General features: G+C 38.4%; 1 protein-coding gene across 3 annotated transcripts in view; it reads left to right on the top strand.

Moving 5' to 3' along the window:
* The first annotated feature begins 678 nt into the window (after nt 1–678).
* Nucleotides 679–19967, top strand: part of LOC127422905 (receptor tyrosine-protein kinase erbB-2-like) — a 163217-nt gene continuing 143928 nt past the window's right edge. For 2 of the 3 annotated variants that reach the window (XM_051666741.1, XM_051666743.1), the window contains exon 1: nt 679–926. In XM_051666741.1, the coding sequence (XP_051522701.1) occupies nt 851–926 (76 nt within the window). In that variant the 5' untranslated portion in view covers nt 679–850. Of the gene's footprint in view, nt 927–3707; nt 3777–19967 lie in introns of those variants that run through there. The other variant, XM_051666742.1, reaches the window with a different exon arrangement.

The raw sequence follows: 19967 nt of genomic DNA, 5'->3' as shown, positions 1-19967 counted from the left end.
AGTGTGAAATTATTATTTAGTTGTATTTAGGATACACATAATGTTAGCTATGAGGTTAGTCTTAATAAGACAAAGGAGTCGGTCATTTTATTAAGAAAGAAAAAATAAACATTAAAAATGTGATTTCCATCACTGTCATTTCCACCATGGAATTCTTACACAATACAGAATTAAAGATGTAGTGGAAATGACACTGTGGTGGGAATTTTCACAACTTTCAGAACAAATGTCATAATATCATGTGGTGCATGTGCTTAAACTGTTAGATATTGTCAATAGACAAAAAATAAATAAATACAAAAAATACAAAAAATTGTGAAATAGTGTGAATTTTTTTTTTTTTAACAAGATTTCTTTTAAAAGTCCACTAAAAATGGCCAAAGTTTAAGAAACTCCGTTATAGTCAAATAACTTTAAAATAGTTTGCAATAAGTTTTGAGAAAACAACGTTAAAATGGCTCTATACTGTACTGCATGAATGTAGCAGTAGAGTTGTTGGAGTGCTGGAGTCATTCTCGAATGCCACTCCTCCACGGGAGCGCGCGTATTATGACACACACACACACACACACACACACACACACACACACACACACACACACACACACACACACACACACACACACACACACACACACACACACACACACACACACACACACACACACGCGCGCGAGAGAGACAGTCTGGTGCGCTCGCTCCTGCCAGGAAGTTGTTGGTATTCGGGAAATAACAAAGAGACAAAAACAGGCATATTAAATTTCGTCGCAACTACACGCGGGGAATCTATTAAACGCGTAAGGTATCTGGACATTTACTGAAGGACTATGGACTAATCGAGGAGTAATCGATGGAGGCACAGAGAAGTTTTGGTCTCGTCTGGTTTGTGCTGCTGTTGGGCATAATAGGCTCTACAGCCAGAGAAGGTGGGTCATCTGAAAGCATTCCCGAACTCTCACGCGTTTTCATTATTATTATTATTATTATTATTATTATTATTATTATTATTATTATTATTAGGCTTATTTTATTCAGTTTAACAACATTATATGGCATTAAGTTTAAGTTACTGAGTCACAAGAAAGAAAGTTTAATATGGAAAAAACATCTGCAGGACTATATTGTCACGGTTAAACACATTACTTTGGAGAAACTGTGCCACTGGCACGGTCGACATCCCATTCTACACAGTTGCGACGCAGCCGGGGCGCGGGTCCACTGAACAGTTTCGGGTGACTATTTGAGCCGAGTCTTTTTTTTTTTTTTTTTAATTGGAGCTTTTAGTTTTTTCGCGTCGCCCGCTTGCATTGTGTAGACGGCATGTGAGATTTGGAGATTTACTAATCACAGCTGTTACATTTAAACAGCTTTTCCACTTAGATTATGAGCTAATTTAATTTATTTTTACTCTTTTAACGTGGATAAATTCAGAAAGTTCCAGTCGTTTTTTTTCCACACTGTTGACGCATTAGTCGTAGGCGAAGTATGCCACGCAAACTTGATTTGCAACTTCTGTCTGACACAATAGCGCTTAAACATGACAGTCCGAGGGTTTGAATTGCTTAAATTATATTATAAAACAAATATTATCCAATATGGCAGTTTTTTCAGCTTAAAGGATGTTAAATGTTAATCGCATCCTCATGAAAACCATCAAAAGACTTATTTCAAGTTTTTATTATAGGGTTGGTTCATAAACAGAGCAAAAATACAGAGCTCCCAATAATAATAATAATAATAATGATGCAAAAATTTTTTTTTTTTGTCCAGAATTATTCAATTATTTAACAACACATTAAAAATGCTATTGCATTAAACTCAGAATCTTCTCTTCAAGATGCACCAGTATTTAAAACTGTGTCATGTATGATCCCAAACATGATGAAAATGTATACAGTGAAAAAAGTAAATGGCTGCATCTCAGGTGATTATATACCATTTTTTCCCCAATAACAGCAACATGTCAGACACGTTTTTATTATTTATTTATTTAAATAAATAATTTATTATCATTTACAATGAAATTAAACTTTTTTACACATTACATTTTCGTGTTCTTTGAGTAGGCCTACATAGTGTACTTGGTGGAGCTCAACAGAACTCATGAAATGATTCATTCTTTGGAAATCATACACTCATTTTCACTTGCATAATGCAAGTTATTCCAAAGGTCATTTGTCTGAGAGTTTTGTGTAACTGTGTCAGGGTTTCTGATTATACACTTAACAAACAAATGCTGTTGCATACACTGGAATGTGTGTGCGGCTGAGTGTTTGTTTTCTAAATTGAAACTTCAGGAAGAGTTCTGCACTGCACATTGTCTATCAGATTTTTCTTCTATCTTCTATAAGAAAACTCTGTATCTTCATACCCAGGGGCACTAAGTGTCCCTGGGTATGAGTGAATACTATCTTATTCTGGCCCTGAAGACCATCATGACATAATCTGAAATGTTTAAAAACAGTAGCACTCTACTAGTAGGCCTACACCATCTAGACTACATTATGAAATATGTCAAAAATGCGAACACAGGCCATGATGAAGGCTATGGTATTTCATTCATTTTAGTAGCTAATGTTTCACAATGTCATTGTGTAAAAACATAATTGCAATTTTAGTATATTTCTTGGCACCCCACCATCATTAATTTTCAAGCCCTGGTTATGGCTTTGATGAGTGGGTATGTTCTGTGGTATGCACTCAAAACTTAGCAAGACCAGTAACTATCAAATCTTATCATCTGATTCTGCAATTTTAGTAAATATGTAGACCATTCTGATACAGGACTTGACTTAAGAAAGTATTGTGTTTTGTTACTAAACTGTAAGACCCAGTTCATTCCTCCACTTGCTACTAACTGTTGCGGAAGTGATATGCCTTATGCATTTATGCCTTATATGTTTTACTGTTGAGTATTTCTAGGCCTGTAATGGAGGCTCTTAGCAATGCTGCTAGCTGAAAGTGTCCACACATCTGCCAGTCCTCACTTATCTACATGCAGGATTATCAGAGTAATGGTATGGACCCGTATTCAAAAAGATTTTTATCTTACCACTAGGAGTTCTCCAAAGAGTTCCTAGCTAAGAGTTTTTTCTTAAAATCTATTCACAAAAGTGCTAAGAGCAAGTTTTACTAAGAAAATCTTACGGTCAGAGGAAGGTTTAGTTGACCTTGTTGCTATGGATGACATCATGTTTTATGAACATGCTCTCTTAAATCGGCCAAAGTGATTGGTAGACAGGGTAACCATTTTTAACGGCAAATGCATTATAGATAGGCAGTGGGAAGTGTATATTAAAGTGTTTATTAAAGCAATATCACACGAGCAAGAGTGCTGTAATGGCTGTAGGCATGAGGCCACAGGTATGGACAAGTAAATAAATATGAAAAAAACCCAAAAAAACAAGAAGTACCCCAAAAACCCTGGAACTACTTTCTTACACCACGGAACAGGATCTGCCATTGCTAGATGCGCCCAAACTTTCATTACTAATTCAAAAACATCACTTTAGAACTAGTAACGACAGCTTGGGCTGTTTCTTACAAGTTATTGGAGAAACAAGGACATGTGTGTTTGAGTGTATGTGAGAGAGTGAGCGAGCGACAGAAAGATCGACTGAGTGTAAGTGATTAATCAGTGATGACCAGTATTGCTGAAGCTGTAAGTTTAACTCTATTCCACAGTTGTGGTGTTGTAGTAATCCGCTCAGAGCAATCGAGGAGTGATGCTGCCATTGGAATTATGCTACTTCCCACTTCTGAAGCTGCAGTTACAAGTATGTCACGTTTTTCTCAGTGTATCACGTTTTTTCTCAGTTTTTCAATGGAACATTTTTCTCAGTTTTTTTATTGACTGAGAAAAAAACATGAAGGATGCTAGGTTCATTCTTGCATATTTTTTGGGGAACTCTTTTTTTGACACCAAAACAGAAACCGTACTCTCCTCCACCATGTTGAAAGTTAATGTCTACTTCCAACTTGCAAACTCAGGTATCAAAATTATCTCTTTGTTTCCCAGTCATAATTATGACTTGAGGGGGCTTTCATGTGTATCTTCCAAGTAAACTTGTATGATAATTTCAAAAGCACGTGAAGGCAGCATGAGAGACAGTGCCAATGTTCTGACTGAGTAAATCCGATCACTGACAGACAAAAGCAAAAGCAAAGCTTTCAAAAGAAACTCACTCATAATAAAAAAGATGGTCATTATCACCATCTCTTGGCGTAAATATGGAATTTCACAGGGATGAATTACGCTTTCTCTCATTACACAAATACAAGTGAGTGATACAAACAGTAAAGCATCCCAGTGCTGTTATGACTCCTTTATCAGCACTCTTGGAACGTCTCTCGTCCAGTCAGATTTGAGAACTGGAACTTACTGTTGTATAATATTCTATATATATATTTATATATATATATATATATAAATATGTGTGAGTGTATTTATAAACCAACATTTGAAAAGACTACAAGCATAAAATAGCTATGGATTATACAGAACCCACACCAAAGAAAGGCAAAGGATTGTTGCTGCTTCTTGCTCAACTCTAAGCACATAAGTCATTTTTCCACATAATTGTGGAACTAGTACCTGAACTAAAATCAGTTTGTTGTGGAACTATACCCGTTCCAATAAAATTTCAAGTGTCATTTTTCCGTCAAGGACACGAAAGCAGGAAATGTATTTAAATAAGCTTTGATATAAGCATGTGACGCTGTTGTCGCGGTGATGCCTGAACTTAATGCTTAAAGGTGTTTCGGATTGTGCTGTGACAATTTTGTATAAAAGCACTTCATTTTTTTTTTAAAGAATGCAATTTTATGTTGAAAAATTAAATGAATTAAAATAATTCTATTGTCTTTTGACTAAAGTTTTAATGAATTTATTTGATTAAATACCATTTTAATAATAAAATGAAATTGGAAAAGCAGTCACGTGACACCATGCGAGGATCGGATGTGTGAATGGTGAGCTCTGCGCACTTTGCTAGTTTTAACACTATTAATGAAATAAACCGGTGAGATTCGATATACTTTATTCCATAACTGTTCTAGGAGGACAATATGTCAAATAATTCAAAATCCTCAGGCTCTGGAGACATTAAAAGACACTTACGTGCTCAAGCTGATACCCCCGATAAGGCCCCGAGCCAGGGAGTTGATTTGGTCGGAAAGAAGAGGGAAATGCGGTGAGAGATGTTGAACATGTCGGCAATGCTGACGAGGGTCGTTGCTGACTTGGAGGATCTTGCTGTAATACGTCGATCGATCACGGCCATGTGGGCAAAATTTACTGATGTGGTCACAAGTGTGGGGGATGTCGAGAAACGGATCAATTATCTGGAGTCATCGGAGAGGGAATTATCTGCAAATCCGCTAGTGACCAAGGTGGATTTGGAGTGTGTCTGGGAGAAGTTGGAGGAAGCCCACGGAATAACGTCCATACTGTCGGAATTCCTGAGGCCAAAGAGGGTCAGGTTATGGTGAAATTCCTGGACGGGCTCTTTCCAAATCTGCTTGAAATAACAGGCCATAAGCTGGCAATAGAGCGAGCTCACAGGGTTCTGGCTCGGCGATCCACTGAGGGAGACAGGCCCTGATCAATATAAAGATAAATATTCATCTGATAAAGATCTTGTGTTTCACGAGGCGAGGAGTAAAGGAAGGGTTTCTTGGAAAAACCACAGCATTTTCTTGTTCCCAGACTTTTCAAATTTGACAAGAGAAACGTGATCGATTCAAGGAATGCAAGAAACTTTTACATCAACGGAAGGTCGCTTTTGCACTGATATTCCTTGATATAGAGTTCATTTTGATCCCTTAATAAAAAGGTTTTCGAGCGATGTGGGCATGTGGGCTTCATTACATTTATCTATGATTGGGAAGGTTAATGTTATTAAAATGAATTGTATTCCAAAATGTAACTACCTGCTACAGTCTCTCCCTGTAGATGTCCGCCTCTCTTATTTCAAGCAATTTGATAGCATAGTGAAGACCTTCATTTGGAATGGTAAGTGTCCTAGATTACATTTTAATAAATTACATAGGCCGATTGACAAAGGTGAGCTAGACCTACCCAAGATTTTGTTTTATTATTATGCATTCGGTCTTAGACATTTGGCTCATTGGTCGCTTCCACCTGAGAGAACCCCTCCCTGGTTTTGTATTGAACAGGAAGTTCTTGCCCCTATTTCGCCATTGCAAAGCCTTTCTATCAAACTATTCAGAGAGGTTAAGTTACACCCCGTTATCTCGCATATGCACTTGGTATGGACAAAAGTGTCCAGAGTGTTTAATTCGGATATTTATTTTAATGTTGCCTCAAGCATATGGCTGAACCCAAAATGATGTATTGATAAGTCCCCTTTCTGCTGGTCAGAGTGGATTGTGAGGGGGGTTACTACACTCAGTGACCTATATGAGAGTGGAGTGTTGAGATCGTTTGAAAATTTGGTTCAATGTTTTGGGATTCCCAGATCTCAATTCTATAGGTATTTACAGCTGCACCACCTGCTCTGTATTGTTTTTGGGAGTACATACACCCCTCTAAAGCGGCAGACACTCTGGGAGAGGTGATTACTGCTTTTGGAAAAGGTCATGAGGCATCAGTGTATTACTTCCTGTTAATTCAGAGTCTGGGGATGGAGCTCTAACTTCTATCAAGAGATTATGGGAGAAAGATTTAAACTTGGTATTGGAGGATGTCTGCATCTTTAAGATTTTACAAAGATTTTATTGGACCCCCTCTAGATTGTATAGGCTTGGTCTTAAAGACACACCCACCTGCTGGCGATGCCAATCGGAGGATGGAGATACAACCCATGTTTTTTGGGGGTGTGTTAAGATCGAAGGGTTTTGGTTGAGGGTTCAGAATTTTATATGTGACGTCTTTGGCACTCAGGTTTCGTTTTGGCCCAGATTCTGTATTTTGGGAGATGGGGTGGTCATCAATGTGGGGAATAAACATGTGGAGGATCGGGTCCTAACCAGTGTTATGGTTGCCAGACAGGTGATTCTGAGGGATTGAAAGTCGGTTGGAGGGCCCCCATTTCAGGAGTGGTGCTTGGAGGTGGGGAGGGTGGCGGCTTTAGAAGAAGGGTCACATAGAAGACTGGGGAATTTGGATTTGTTTGTTGGGAAATGGGGTATATACTTAGCGTTCTTTGAGGGTTCTCGGGCTGGAATAGTGGAGAGAGAGGGGTAGTTGTTAAAGTGTGTGATTTTTATATATATTTTTAATAGTTGTTTTCTTTTTGTTTTCTTTTGTTTGTGCTCATGTATGACCTCAGGGGTCTTTGTTGAGGGTCGGGTGGGGTTGGGTATGGGTATGGGGAGGGGGAGGGGTGGTAGTGGGTGTTAAATGTTGATTCTGTGTATTTATGTTTTGCTTTTCTGTGTTTTAATAAAAATGTTAATTATAAAAAAATAAAATAAAAATTAAAACCTTGGCGGTCACGGTAGGTCTTTTTTTTAAGGTTTATTATTATCTTTATCAATTCTCTTATGCAAAAAATTAAAGGAATAGTTTACCCAAAACCAAAAATGCCATCCCAGATATATATGATTTCCATTCTTCAGAAGAACACATTTGAAGAAAAATATCTCAGCTCAGTAGGTCCTTATAATGGATGTGGATGGTAACACAATTTGTGATGCTCCATAAAGCACAGACAATCAGCATTACTGTCATTCATATGACTCCAGTGGTTAAACAAATGTCTTATAAAGCGATACGATCACTTTTGGTGTGAAAAAGATAAATATTTAAGTACTTTTTAACTATAAATCATCGCGTTCAGTAAGCAGCAGTATGCGCGTTCACGTGAGGGCTGAGGTCACTAGGTCTTTCCAGCGATGGCATGGCAACTTTCCATTCATTGCAGCAGACGCTCTCTACCTCTGTTGGCATTGCCTGGCATTGCCTACATGTTCACCACCACGTCTCCTGAGTTCTCTGTCTCTATGAGGCTTGTTAGTCCAGCCTCCTCCATCTCCCTGTCCTCCTGTTCAGAGTACTCAGGTTCAAATAAATATGACATGCAAAAAATTATATCTCCTCTTTTCCTCTTAAATGAAAACCTTTTGACATCTTTGTTTAAATTTGCTTCATTTTGTTTACAGCATTCAGTCTGTACCAGTGTTCAGTACCATTTGTCATACTTGAATAAAAGATACCTTCATGAAAATTGACAAGTAAAAGTTAAAGTAGCTCATGAGAAAACAACTTAAGTAAAAGTATTAAGGTAACTGATATTAAATTTACTTAAGTATCAAAAGTACAAGTAAATTTCATAAATTACGGAACAGTTAATTAAACCCATGGCAATTTATTTGATTGGTGGTGCTCATCATTTACTCACCCTCATGCCATCCCAAATGTGTATAACTTTTTTTCATCTGCAGAACACATACAAAAATTTTTAGAAGAATATTTCAGCTCTATAGGTCAATTCAATGCAAGTGAATGGTGGCCAGACATTTCAAGCTACAAAAAGCACATTAAGGGAGCATAAAGTTATCCATACTACTACAGTGGTTAAATCCATGTCCTCTTAAGCGATTCAGTTGGTTTTGGGTGAGAACAAACCAAATTGTAACTAATTTCCACTGTATATCTTGCCATTGCAATCTCTTGGCGCAATCATGATTTCAAGCTTGATTTCACTTTCTAGTACTTGACGCATGCGCAGAGCCCTAGATGGTGCTATAGGAAGTGTAATCGAGCCTGAAATCTTGATCGTCAAGGAGACTGCTAATGTCAAGATTTATAGTCGATAAAGGAGTTATATTTTGGTCTATTCTCACCCAAAACCAATTGGATCCGTTCAGAAGACATTGGTTGAAACCACTGGAGTTGTATGGATTACTCATATGCTGCATTTATGTGCTTTTTGGAGCTTTAAAGGTCTGGCCACCATTCACTTACATTGAATTGACCTACATAACAGTGATATTCTTCTGAAAATCTTTTTTACTTTGTGTTCTGCAAAAAAAAAAAAAAAAAAAAAAAACACATCTTGGATCGAATGAGGGTGATAAAATTATGAGAGAATTTTCATTTTTAAATGAACTTTCCCTTTAATGGCACATTTAAGTCACATCAGAATGATCATATTTATGGGATAAGTGTAAATGAACACCACAGTCTATAAAAATTGGAACATTGAAGGAGGGAGTTGATTCATATTAGTGACCAGAACAGACACTTGTGGGGGTGGGCTCTTTTCATTTGGGCCAATAAGCAACCACCCAGCAACCACCCAGAACACCCTGGCAACTGCATAGCAATGTGCTGAAACACAATTAAAACAACTTAACAACAGCATAGTAACAACCTTACAACCACCTAGAACACCCTGTCAACTGCAGAGCAAGTTACAAGAGCGTTGCTCTTTCGGGTGTGTCGCGCATCACTTCTTGCGTGAACCTGCCAATGCCAATATGTCACATGAGAGACTGTGTGACCTCAGCCCTCCTGTGTACATGCATACCACTGCCTAACGGAAGCAAATATTTTTATCCACATACATAATAAGGACCTACTGAGCTGAGATATTTTTCTATTTTTCTTCAAATGTGTTCTGCTGAAGAAAGGAAGTCATATACATCTGGGATGGCATGAGGGTGAGTAAATTATGAGATAATTTTGTTATCTCATAATAATCTTGTTACCATCCACATCCATAATAAGGACCTACTGAGCTGAGATATTTTTCTATTTTTCTTCAAATGTGTTCTGCTGAAGAAAGGAAGTCATATACAACTGGGATGGCATGAGGGTGAGTAAATTATGAGATCATTTTAATTTTTGGGTGAACTATCCCTTTAATGGTATTTTTTCTTCTGGAACCCAGCTGTTGTGCTCTATAGCTAATTTATTCAATTACGCTGGTAACCAAAAGCATTTGCTTTTACTTGATGGTGTCTGCTAGGTGTAGCTAAAGGTGTCAACATAAAGGCCTTTGCACACCAAAGGCGACGTGATTATGAGAGGTGAATCGCCGACGAATGGCATGCCTTTAACACATTCATGCTTTTACAATAGGTGGCACTTGACTGTTTATTGGTTCCGGTCTCTATTTTTTGACGAGTGAGGCTTTGTCATAACAGTCGTAACACTAAAATATCAGCACTATGGAGCCACATGTTCCTTGCCAAAGTTGCCTTTGGCTTGCTCACTGGGGGCCTAAAGACAATAATTTTAAGGCATGTTTTTTAATCGCATTATTCATTTAAACTGCACAATGAGGACCCTTAAAAAAATTGGGAGTTCTGGCAAATTTGCCGCAAACTTGCCACAAGTTCACCACTTATTTTCACATGTAAATGAGCTTTGCGGCAAACTCTTCATTGTCAGTTTACCAGTAGTGGCGAATTGTCCATTGTTGCCAAAGGTTTGCTGCCGGTTTACCACTACCGGTGAAGAGCTGCAAATGTCTGGCAAACATTTTCAGCAAATCTCAAGCTAATTTGCATGTGAAAATAATGAGTGTCAAATTTGTGGCTAGTTTGCAACAAGTTTGCCAAACCTCTAGATATTTTGTAATGGGACTTTAAGACATTAGAGCATAATTTTCTGCTACAGCATCATTTTCGGTAAAGCTGTTTTGAAACTTTGAAACGATGCATGTTGTGAAAAGCGCTATACAAATAAAAAGGACTTCACTTGACATGCTTTTTTGACAGTTTATAATAATGTAATACTCTAAGCATCTAGTTTTTTGCTAAGAATATAAAAATGTGAGTGAGTAAAAATGTGAGAACCCTTACAAAAAATCTAAACTAGCTGCAAACTTGCCGCAAATTTGCAGCTCGTAATTTTCACATGAAAATAAGCTTTTGATTTGCCTTAAATGTTTGCCAGAATTTTTCAGCTCTTTGCCGGTAATGGTGAACCTCAGACAATGGACAAATTGCCGCAAAGCTCATTTATATGTGAAAATGATCAGTGGCGAATTTCCGGCAAGTTTGCAATTTTGCCCTTAAAGGTTTTCTTCTAATACAGTGTACTTGTTAAATTAGTCGACAAAGTCGACAAGTGATGTTTGAAGAAAATTCAAGGTAAATATTATTTGTGAGCAGAATAATTCTTTTGGGTATCATTTCCAATCAAGGTGTACATTTTCCAAATTACGCAAAAAGTGTGAATATATATTATTTATGTGTTGTTAGAATACATAAAATTTTAGCTGTGAATTAAGCCTTAGCAAGATAAAGGAGGTGGCTGTTTTGTCATTTACACCACAGAATTCTAATAAACACAGTACAGAATTTGAGAAGTGGTGGAAAATACATTGTGGTGGGAATTTGTCTTTGAAAAAAAAAAGAAGACAAAACTCATGTGATACATGTACATAGACATGTAGTTGGACATTATTAGTTGACAAATAAAAGTGATAGCTCATATGTTCAAGGTCATCCACTCTTTAGGAATGCATGCATGCATTAGTTATGGTTTAGCATATGCACACATGCAGAGAAACACAAGGTCTGGTCCAGATCCTGTTCTTCCTGTCAGTTGAGTAATTCTTGTTTGTTCTGTCACTGACTATGTGTGAGAGAGCAAGAATAGAATGTGTATGGAGGAAGAAGCAGTGATTGTTTAATTGAGCGTTTCTGTTGACGCTGTGTTATTGAAAGTTTTTTTTTATTTTAATGCTTTGGCTTATTCAGGCAGCAGCATATGACGTCAGTGCTCAGAGGACACAACCAAAGTTCTAACAGTTCATTGAACACACATTGACCTTTTGTGACAACATACCCCAATATTGGGTGGATAATGGCAGAATTTTCAGTTTAAATGTGCTCTCAGTATTTTTGTGTCATTAAAAAAGTTTTATACTTAAATAATTTAATAGTACTTTTGAAAAATATGTTAAAAATATCCAACGTGATCTCATGAGAATTTCTATGTATTCTAACGTAAAGTTTGGTTCAAGCAAACATATTCTCTTACGTGTGCATAGACACCGAAATGTATTGACAGCATCTAAACGTCATAATTTTACATATTAACACCTATAGTAACATACAAATTTGTACGTGTGCTGTTTGAATTGATTAATATTGAATTCATAGAATAAATCAGTTAATTACATTTAATTTATAATAAATGAGATTAGTTCAGTGCCATTACATTTAACACAGCTGACATTATAATATTACACTTTAACAATTTCATTCAGTTCTGTGTGATTTCTGCTGCCCTATATAATGTTTTAAAAGATTATATCACTTTAACCAAGACTACACTTTAAAATGTTAAATTGAATAAAAACTCTTTAATGGTTTAATCATTTATTAAGCATTTAATTTTATTTTTGTTTGCCATGGGACACAAAAAGAGTTTTCAGAATATGGCAAAAAACAAAATAATCCACAAAAGCACCATAATACAATAATACAATTAATCCATTAATTTGTTAGCTATAATCTAAATCTTCAGATTGCTATCTGTGAAGAACAGACCCAAATTCAAGCCTTAGACATGCCGTATTCTGCGATGTATACGTTTGAATGAGGTATGACAGCTCTGTTATGGCATGCATCAGGAGAAGATTTACAGCAATTAATAATTTAAATTCCAATCTCTTCCCCACACAAAGCTATTGTATGCCTTCAGGGAGCACATCGGATGCAGCGCATCACCCTTTAGACTATTTTTGTACAGAATTTTGCCATTTTTCTGAATAAATTATTGTGATTAAATGTATCTGCCTGTTACGTGATTTATATGCTTCATAAATGGTTATGGTTCAGTTTAGGAGTATGTGTGGGATTAGCAGCTGTAATATATATATATATAAATTAATATATTGTAACAAAAATGATTGCTACTGTATATAACCAGTCTTGCTCGACCCACTCCGAGCAGGATTTGAACAGGGATCTCTGGCATGGGAGGCAGACACACTAGTGAGGAGGCTAAAGACTACAGCCTTTAGCATCAGTCGCTAGTGCACCTCTTGATGCCAGGGGAGTGAGCAGGGTTCCCACACATCCTGGAAAACCTGGAAAACCTGGAATTTTGCAATGCAGTTCCAGTCATGGAAAAGTTATGGAAAATTTGAAAAATACCTAAATGTCCTAGAAAATAATGATTTGTCCTGGAAAATTGTTTAGTAAAATAATGACTGTTGCTAACAAGGTTTTTGTTACATATACAAAAACATGGTAACGATCGGGACTTGGAATTAGAGTCAAATGCAAATAAAATTATCAATTTGTCACTGCTGGCGGATTGCATTGTGAAACAACATCAGCAGTTAACTGTCATAAACCAATTACTGTCACATACTTTTTCTGCTCATCTGCTGTCATCTCTGCTTTGCTCCAATGAAATAGTACAAAAACGTATTGATATAGTACAAAATAGTACAAAAAAGGTGTGTTTAAATGTGCTCTCAGTATTTTTGTGTCATTAAAAAAGTTTTATACTTTAAGAATTTAATAGTACTTTCAAAAAAATTTGTTAAAAATAATCCAGTCATATCCAACATGATCTCATGAGAATTTCTATGTATTCTAACGTAAAGTTTGGTTCTAGCAAACATATTCTCTTACGTGTGCGTAGACACCGAAATGTATTGACAGCATCTAAATGTCATCATTTTACGTATTAACACCTATAGTAACATACAAATGTTTAAGTGTACTGTTTGAATTGATTAAAATTGAATTCATAGAATAAATCTGTTAATTACATTTAATTTATAATAAATTAGATTAGTTCAATGCCATTACATTTAACACAGCTGACATTATAATATTACACTTTAACATTTTCATTCAGTTCTGTGTGATTTCTGCTGCCCTATACAATGTTTTAAAGGATTATATCGCTTTAACCAAGACTACACTTTAAAATGTTAAATTGAATAAAAACTCTGTAATGGTTTAATCATTTACTAAAGCATTTCATTTTATTAAGCTGCCACCCTCCCCAACTCCACACACCACTCCGGAAATGATGGCGCTCCTCCGACTTCCAGCCTCTTAAAATAATTTGTCTGCCAATCCTAATACTAGTCAGAACCCAATTTTTTTATATATTTGTCCCCCAAATTTATGACCACCCCATCGGCCAAAATACAAAGTCTGGGGGAAAGTAAAATTTGAGTGCCCAAAACATCACACAAATAACTCTATAATAACTCAAATATCTTGGATCTTAACACCCCCCCAAAAGACATGGGTTGTGTCTCCAACTTCTGAATGGCATCGCCAGCAGGTGGGTGTGTCTTTAAGACCAAGCCTATATAATCTAGAGGGGGTCCAGTAAAATCTATGTAAAATCTTAAATTGCATAAGGCGAACCCTTGCATCTCTAGATGCAGACTTGACATTATTTAGAATCCTAGTCCACACTCCTTCCTCCAATGCTAAGTTCAAATCTTTCTCTCATGATAGAAGTTGAAGCTCCGTCCCCCAAACTCTGAATTAGCAGGGAGTAATACACTGATGCCTCATGACCTTTTCCAAAATCAGTAATCAACTATCCCAAAGTATCTGCCATTTTGGGGGGGGGGGGGGGGAGTATGCTACTCCCATAAACAATACAGAGCAGGTGGCGCAGCTGTTAATACCTGTAGAATTGAGATCTGGGAATCCCAAAATGTTGAACCAAAATTTCAAACGATCTCAACACTGCCGCTTTAGGGGGGTGTATGCTACTCCCAAAAACAATACGAAACCAGGCAGGGGCTCTCTCAGGTGGAAGCGACCAATGAACCAAATGTCTGAGACCGAATGCATAATAATAAAACAAAATCTTGGGTAGGCCTAGCCCACCTTTGTCAGTCGGCCTATGTAACTTGTTGAAATGTAATCTGGGACGTTTACCATTCCAAATAAAGGTCTTTGCTATGCTATCAAATTGCTTGAAATAAGAGAGGGGGACATCTACAGGGAGAGATTGTAGCAGGTAGTTGAATTTTGGAATACAATTCATTTTAATAACATTAACCTTCCCAGTCATATATAAATGTAATGAAGCCCACCTACTCTCATCACTCGAAAACCTTTTTATTAAAGGGTCGAACTTAACTCTTAACTAAATCACACAAATTAGCTGGGAATAATCTTGTTGAGAATTAAATCCACTGTTAAATCCTCATTTTGTGAGAACAGGGCTTTTCCTGCATTGAAAACTTTTCGGCAGCCGAAACTTCAAATTTGTCTTGCTTTTGCCGTTTTATAAGCGCTAACTATGCTTCTCATCTGGAACGTGGATGAGTGCAGGGTGCTTAAAGACTGGTTTCGCATGAGTGTTTTTTCGATCCACCGAGAATCACATGCGAGACGCGCTCTGCTCTATCCTACTGTATCTCTGGAGCACGCAGGTGCAGGTGCGCTTGTGACACGCGTCAACCAGACTTCCCTTGTTATGTGAGCTCCGGTGACAGGATAGCGCAGAGCTGATCACATGACTGTCTCATTAAACTGGGCTTTTCTCAATATCGTGGTGCAGATGACAATTTGAATTCTTCATGAGAATTTTCTGTTTTAAAATACTATGGAGCAATTAAACCATTTCAATCGCCTACAGCACTGACATTCTGAACAGAATCTATAGGCCTAGTCCCTTGTCAGCTCTGACAAGGGAAATGGAAAACACCTGCTCTTCACCAGCATCAATTACAAGACTTTTCACATCTACATATCAACAACACCCTTACTAACATTTATCACAGTAAACTGTAACAGAATTTTGAATTTCATCTTTGTAAGTTGAATTTAAAAAGTGGTGTGTAACAGTATAAGGATGGGCAAGGAGGAGGCGGGAACCGGCTGAACAGTAAACATAAACTTTAATGGTAAACTTAAAACCAACATAAACATACGTGCAGCGTGTGTCTCCCTCTCTCTCTCGAACTGGCGTCTCCGGCTGCCGCTTATCTCTCTCTCCTGCTGATTCAGCGCCGGCTGTGCTTCATTACTGCCCGATTCAGGCCGGGGCGTCACCGGTCTGATTAACTCCCCATCTCTGGAGGGGAGACGCTGCCCTTCCGGCTGTTCTGTCAGCTGGTGGTCCACCCCACCTCCTGCGAACCTGGGGAGAGACGAGGGGAGGCATGTGGAGAGGGAAAGGGCGAGTGGAGACACAGAGAGAGAGAGAAGAGAGAGAGAGAAGAGCTTGCTCATTGGCTCCCAGACGCGCTGTCGCCCGGTCCTCAACCGCTCCTCCGCCCTCTGGTGGATGCCAGCTCGCTCCTCCCCCGGCGGACGGCAGCGAGTCCTCAAGCCCCTGGTGGATGGAACCACTCCTCCCCTTCTCAGCAGATGGCCGCGGTTCCTCCGGCTCTCACTGTCTGGCAGCGACCCCTCCGTCCCAAGGCAGACGGTCTTGGATGCTCCCCTGGCGGATGGCAGCAGCGAGGACTCTGCGACAGCGCATCCCTCCTCCCTCCCAGGTTTCGGCACCACTGTAACAGTATAAGGATGGGCAAGGAGGAGGCGGGAACCGGCTGAACAGTAAACAAAGTTTTAATGTCAAACTTAACTTAAAACCAACATAAACAAACATGCAGCGCGGCCGCATGTGTCTCTCTCTCTCTCGAACCGGTGTCTGCGGCTGCCCCTTATCTTGCTCTCCTGCTGGTGAGCTGATTCAATGCTGGTCATGCTCCATCACGGCCCAGCCACACCCTCCTCCTCATCACATGGTGTTTTTTAACAAATAAACAGATTATTTTTTAAGGAAGATGAACTACCTAACCACTGTAATGAGGAGCCATCCATGGTCTTGTGATTATGGCATTACAAATGCAACTGTTAAACAATGAAAGAGCTATGATAAAAAAGGTCATGTACAATATAGAATAAAAGTCTGGGCCTTTATAAATGATTAAACTCATGTGTACTATTTTAATACATTTCCTGTTCTGATGATGTTTGAGATTAGGAAACAAATTGGCCTGGTTTGGTGTCAGGTATTCCTATAATTCCCCAAATCATTAAGAGTCTGGTAAAAGGAAAACAATATCTGATTTGGAGGAGGAAACACACGTTTCCTCTATAGAAGCACAGTTCCCAAATCAGTAAAGTGGTTTACTGTCAAGAATATTATAACTAGGCCCATAGAAATAAGGTAAGTTAGTTTGATTTCCCACAGCACATTGAAGTACAAAACTCTGTTGAATTCAGAGGTTTCTAGATGCTCAGATGATCAAATAAATCATATTCATTACAAACATGAAATGCAACTACATATCTTAAATATTAATTGCAAAAAAAAAAAAAAAACTGCATCACTGTATGTCAGCCACCACCGAAGACCATTTTTGACCTAGGAAAATACCAGGAGAAGCGTTTTTAATGTGCAGAAAATGTTTAACAATTTGGAAATCAGTTATTATTAATTAGTCACAATTACATTTGAACAAAATTATATCAACTTTAGTTTTACCTTTTGTATTCTTGTTTACAGAGACTATAAATAGCTTTTTGTATGAGTATGCAACAATTACAACTCATTTACTATGAAAGGTGTGAATGGATTCAGGGGGGGGGTGCTGGGGGGGGTAATAATATAGATTATTAAATATATATTATTATATAATTAAACTGCAAAAGTCTGTGGTTTAATTAAATATATATGCATGTTTCAAAATGAATGTGTAAAGCAAGCCACTTATACACTAGGGTTGCTCCAATACCAAAATGTTGGCTTCGGTACGATACCAGCCCTGGTACCTCGGTATCGATACTAACTCGAAACTAAAAATCTCCGATTTTTTATGAAATTACACAGAAAATTACTTGTCTAAAAGAACTGCATAAAGTCTTATATTTCACGCAATCAGTTGAACAGAGCTCTCATTTCGGCTGGACTTTTATTTTGAAAGATCTTTGAAGTTCTTCCTGTTTGTGAAGAGTTTGTTATATCAAGCTTCCCGTGACTGGTGAGCTGAAATCTCTAAGCTGCAATGGAGAAAGAGTGAATTATAAAGTTCACAGCTGTTTATACAATCAACACACTGATCTGTGGCTCTGCAGATGGATACTATTGGACACACTGCATGAAAATCAAGCATTAGTTGTGTGTGTTGCCTTTTTGTGTGTGTTTATGTCCGTGACTGTGTGTGTATGTGTTCGTGTGTGTGCCTGTGTGTGTGACGGGGCAGAGAGGCACCTCTTATTCATACTGAGGAGTGCAGCGCATGTGACTATATTATTTCATTAAATTACATTTAATGAAATAATGTTTTATGATAACACTTGGCCATATAGAGGCTTTATTATTATTATTTTCAAATGGTCTTTGATTTCATCTCAAAACTCTTACATTACATTACATTTTGCTAATGGCAGCATACTTTAATATGGTATTGAAATGAACAAGATGATATCTTACCCTTTAAATTTTTTGGTATTGCGATATTTTGTTAGTACCATATACCGTATACTGTGCAACCCTATTATTTACTGAAAACACCTCATCATGATCATCATGCATGCTCTTGTGTGTGTGTGTGAGATAACAGAGAGCAGAGCATGGGCCATGTAGCAAACTGTTTATCTGGAGGTGAGAAACTACCATCAAAAACACAAAGAAATGGCAAAATAAAAGTATGATTTAAATGAACGCATTTGTTTTTGCTGAAATATTACACTTGTTGGGCACATAATATATCCAGGAAATGTCCTGGAAAATTGCACCTTGAAAAGTGTGGGAACCCTGGTGAGGTTTACACACTGAACAGCTACCTACCAGCTGGATACCGTCACACACTATATATATATATATATATATATATATATATATATATATATATATATATATATAAACTCAGCAAAAAAGAAACGTCCCTTTTTCAGGACACTGTATTTTAAAGATAATTTTGTAAAAATCCAAATAACTTTAGAGATCTTTATTGTAAAGGGTTTAAACAATGTTTTCCATGCTTGTTCAATGAACCATAAATAATTAATGAACATGCACCTGTGGAACGGTCGTTAAGACACTAACAGCTTACAGACGGTAGGCAATTAAGGGCACAGTTATAAAAACTTAGGACACTAAAGAGACCTTTCTACTGACTCTGAAATACACCAAAAGAAAAATGTCCAGGGTCCCTACTCATCTGCGTGAATGTGCCTTAGGCATGCTGCATGGAGGCATGAGGACAGCAGATATGGCCAGGGCAATAAATTGCAATGTCCGTACTGTGAGATGCCTAAGACAGCGCTACAGGGAGACAGGAAGGACAGCTGATCGTCCTCGCAGTGGCAGACCATGTGTAAAAACACCTGCACAGGATCGGTACATCCGAATATCACACCTGCGGGACAGTTACAGGATGGAAACAACAACTGCCCGAGTTACACCAGGAATGCACAATCCCTCCATCAGTGCTCAGACTGTCCGCAATAGGCTGAGAGAGGCTGGACTGAGGGCTTGTTGGCCTGTTGTAAGGCAGGTCCTTACCAGACATCACTGGCAGCAACATCGCCTATGGGCACAAACCCACCTTCGCTGGACCAGACAGGACTGGCAAAAAGTGCTCTTCACTGACGAGTCGCGGTTTTGTCTCACCAGTGGTGAGGATTGGACTTGTCGTTTATCGTCAAAGGAATGAGCGTTACACCGAGGCCTGTACTATGGAGTGGGATCGTTTTGGAGGTGGAGGGTCCATCATGGTCTGGGGCGTTGTGTCACAAAATCACCAGACTGAGCTTGTTGTCATTGCAGGCAATCTCAATGCTGTGCGTTACAGGGAAGACATCCTCCTCCGTCATGTGATACTCTTCGTGCAGGCTTATCCTGACATGGCCCTCCTGCATGACAATGCCACCAGCCATACTGTTCATTCTGTGCATGATTTCCTGCAAGACAAGTATGTCAGTGTTCTGCCATGGCCAGCGAAGAGCCCAGATCTCAATCCCATTGAGCACATCTGGGACCTGTTGGATCAGAGGGTGAGGGCTAGGGCCATTCCCCCCAGAAATGTCCGGGAACTTGC

Source organism: Myxocyprinus asiaticus, chromosome 32 (genome assembly GCF_019703515.2).
Source record: "Myxocyprinus asiaticus isolate MX2 ecotype Aquarium Trade chromosome 32, UBuf_Myxa_2, whole genome shotgun sequence".
NCBI classification, from domain to species: domain Eukaryota; kingdom Metazoa; phylum Chordata; class Actinopteri; order Cypriniformes; family Catostomidae; genus Myxocyprinus; species Myxocyprinus asiaticus.
The sequence above is the reverse complement of the archived record's forward strand: the minus strand, read 5'-3'. Positions and strand labels throughout refer to the sequence as shown.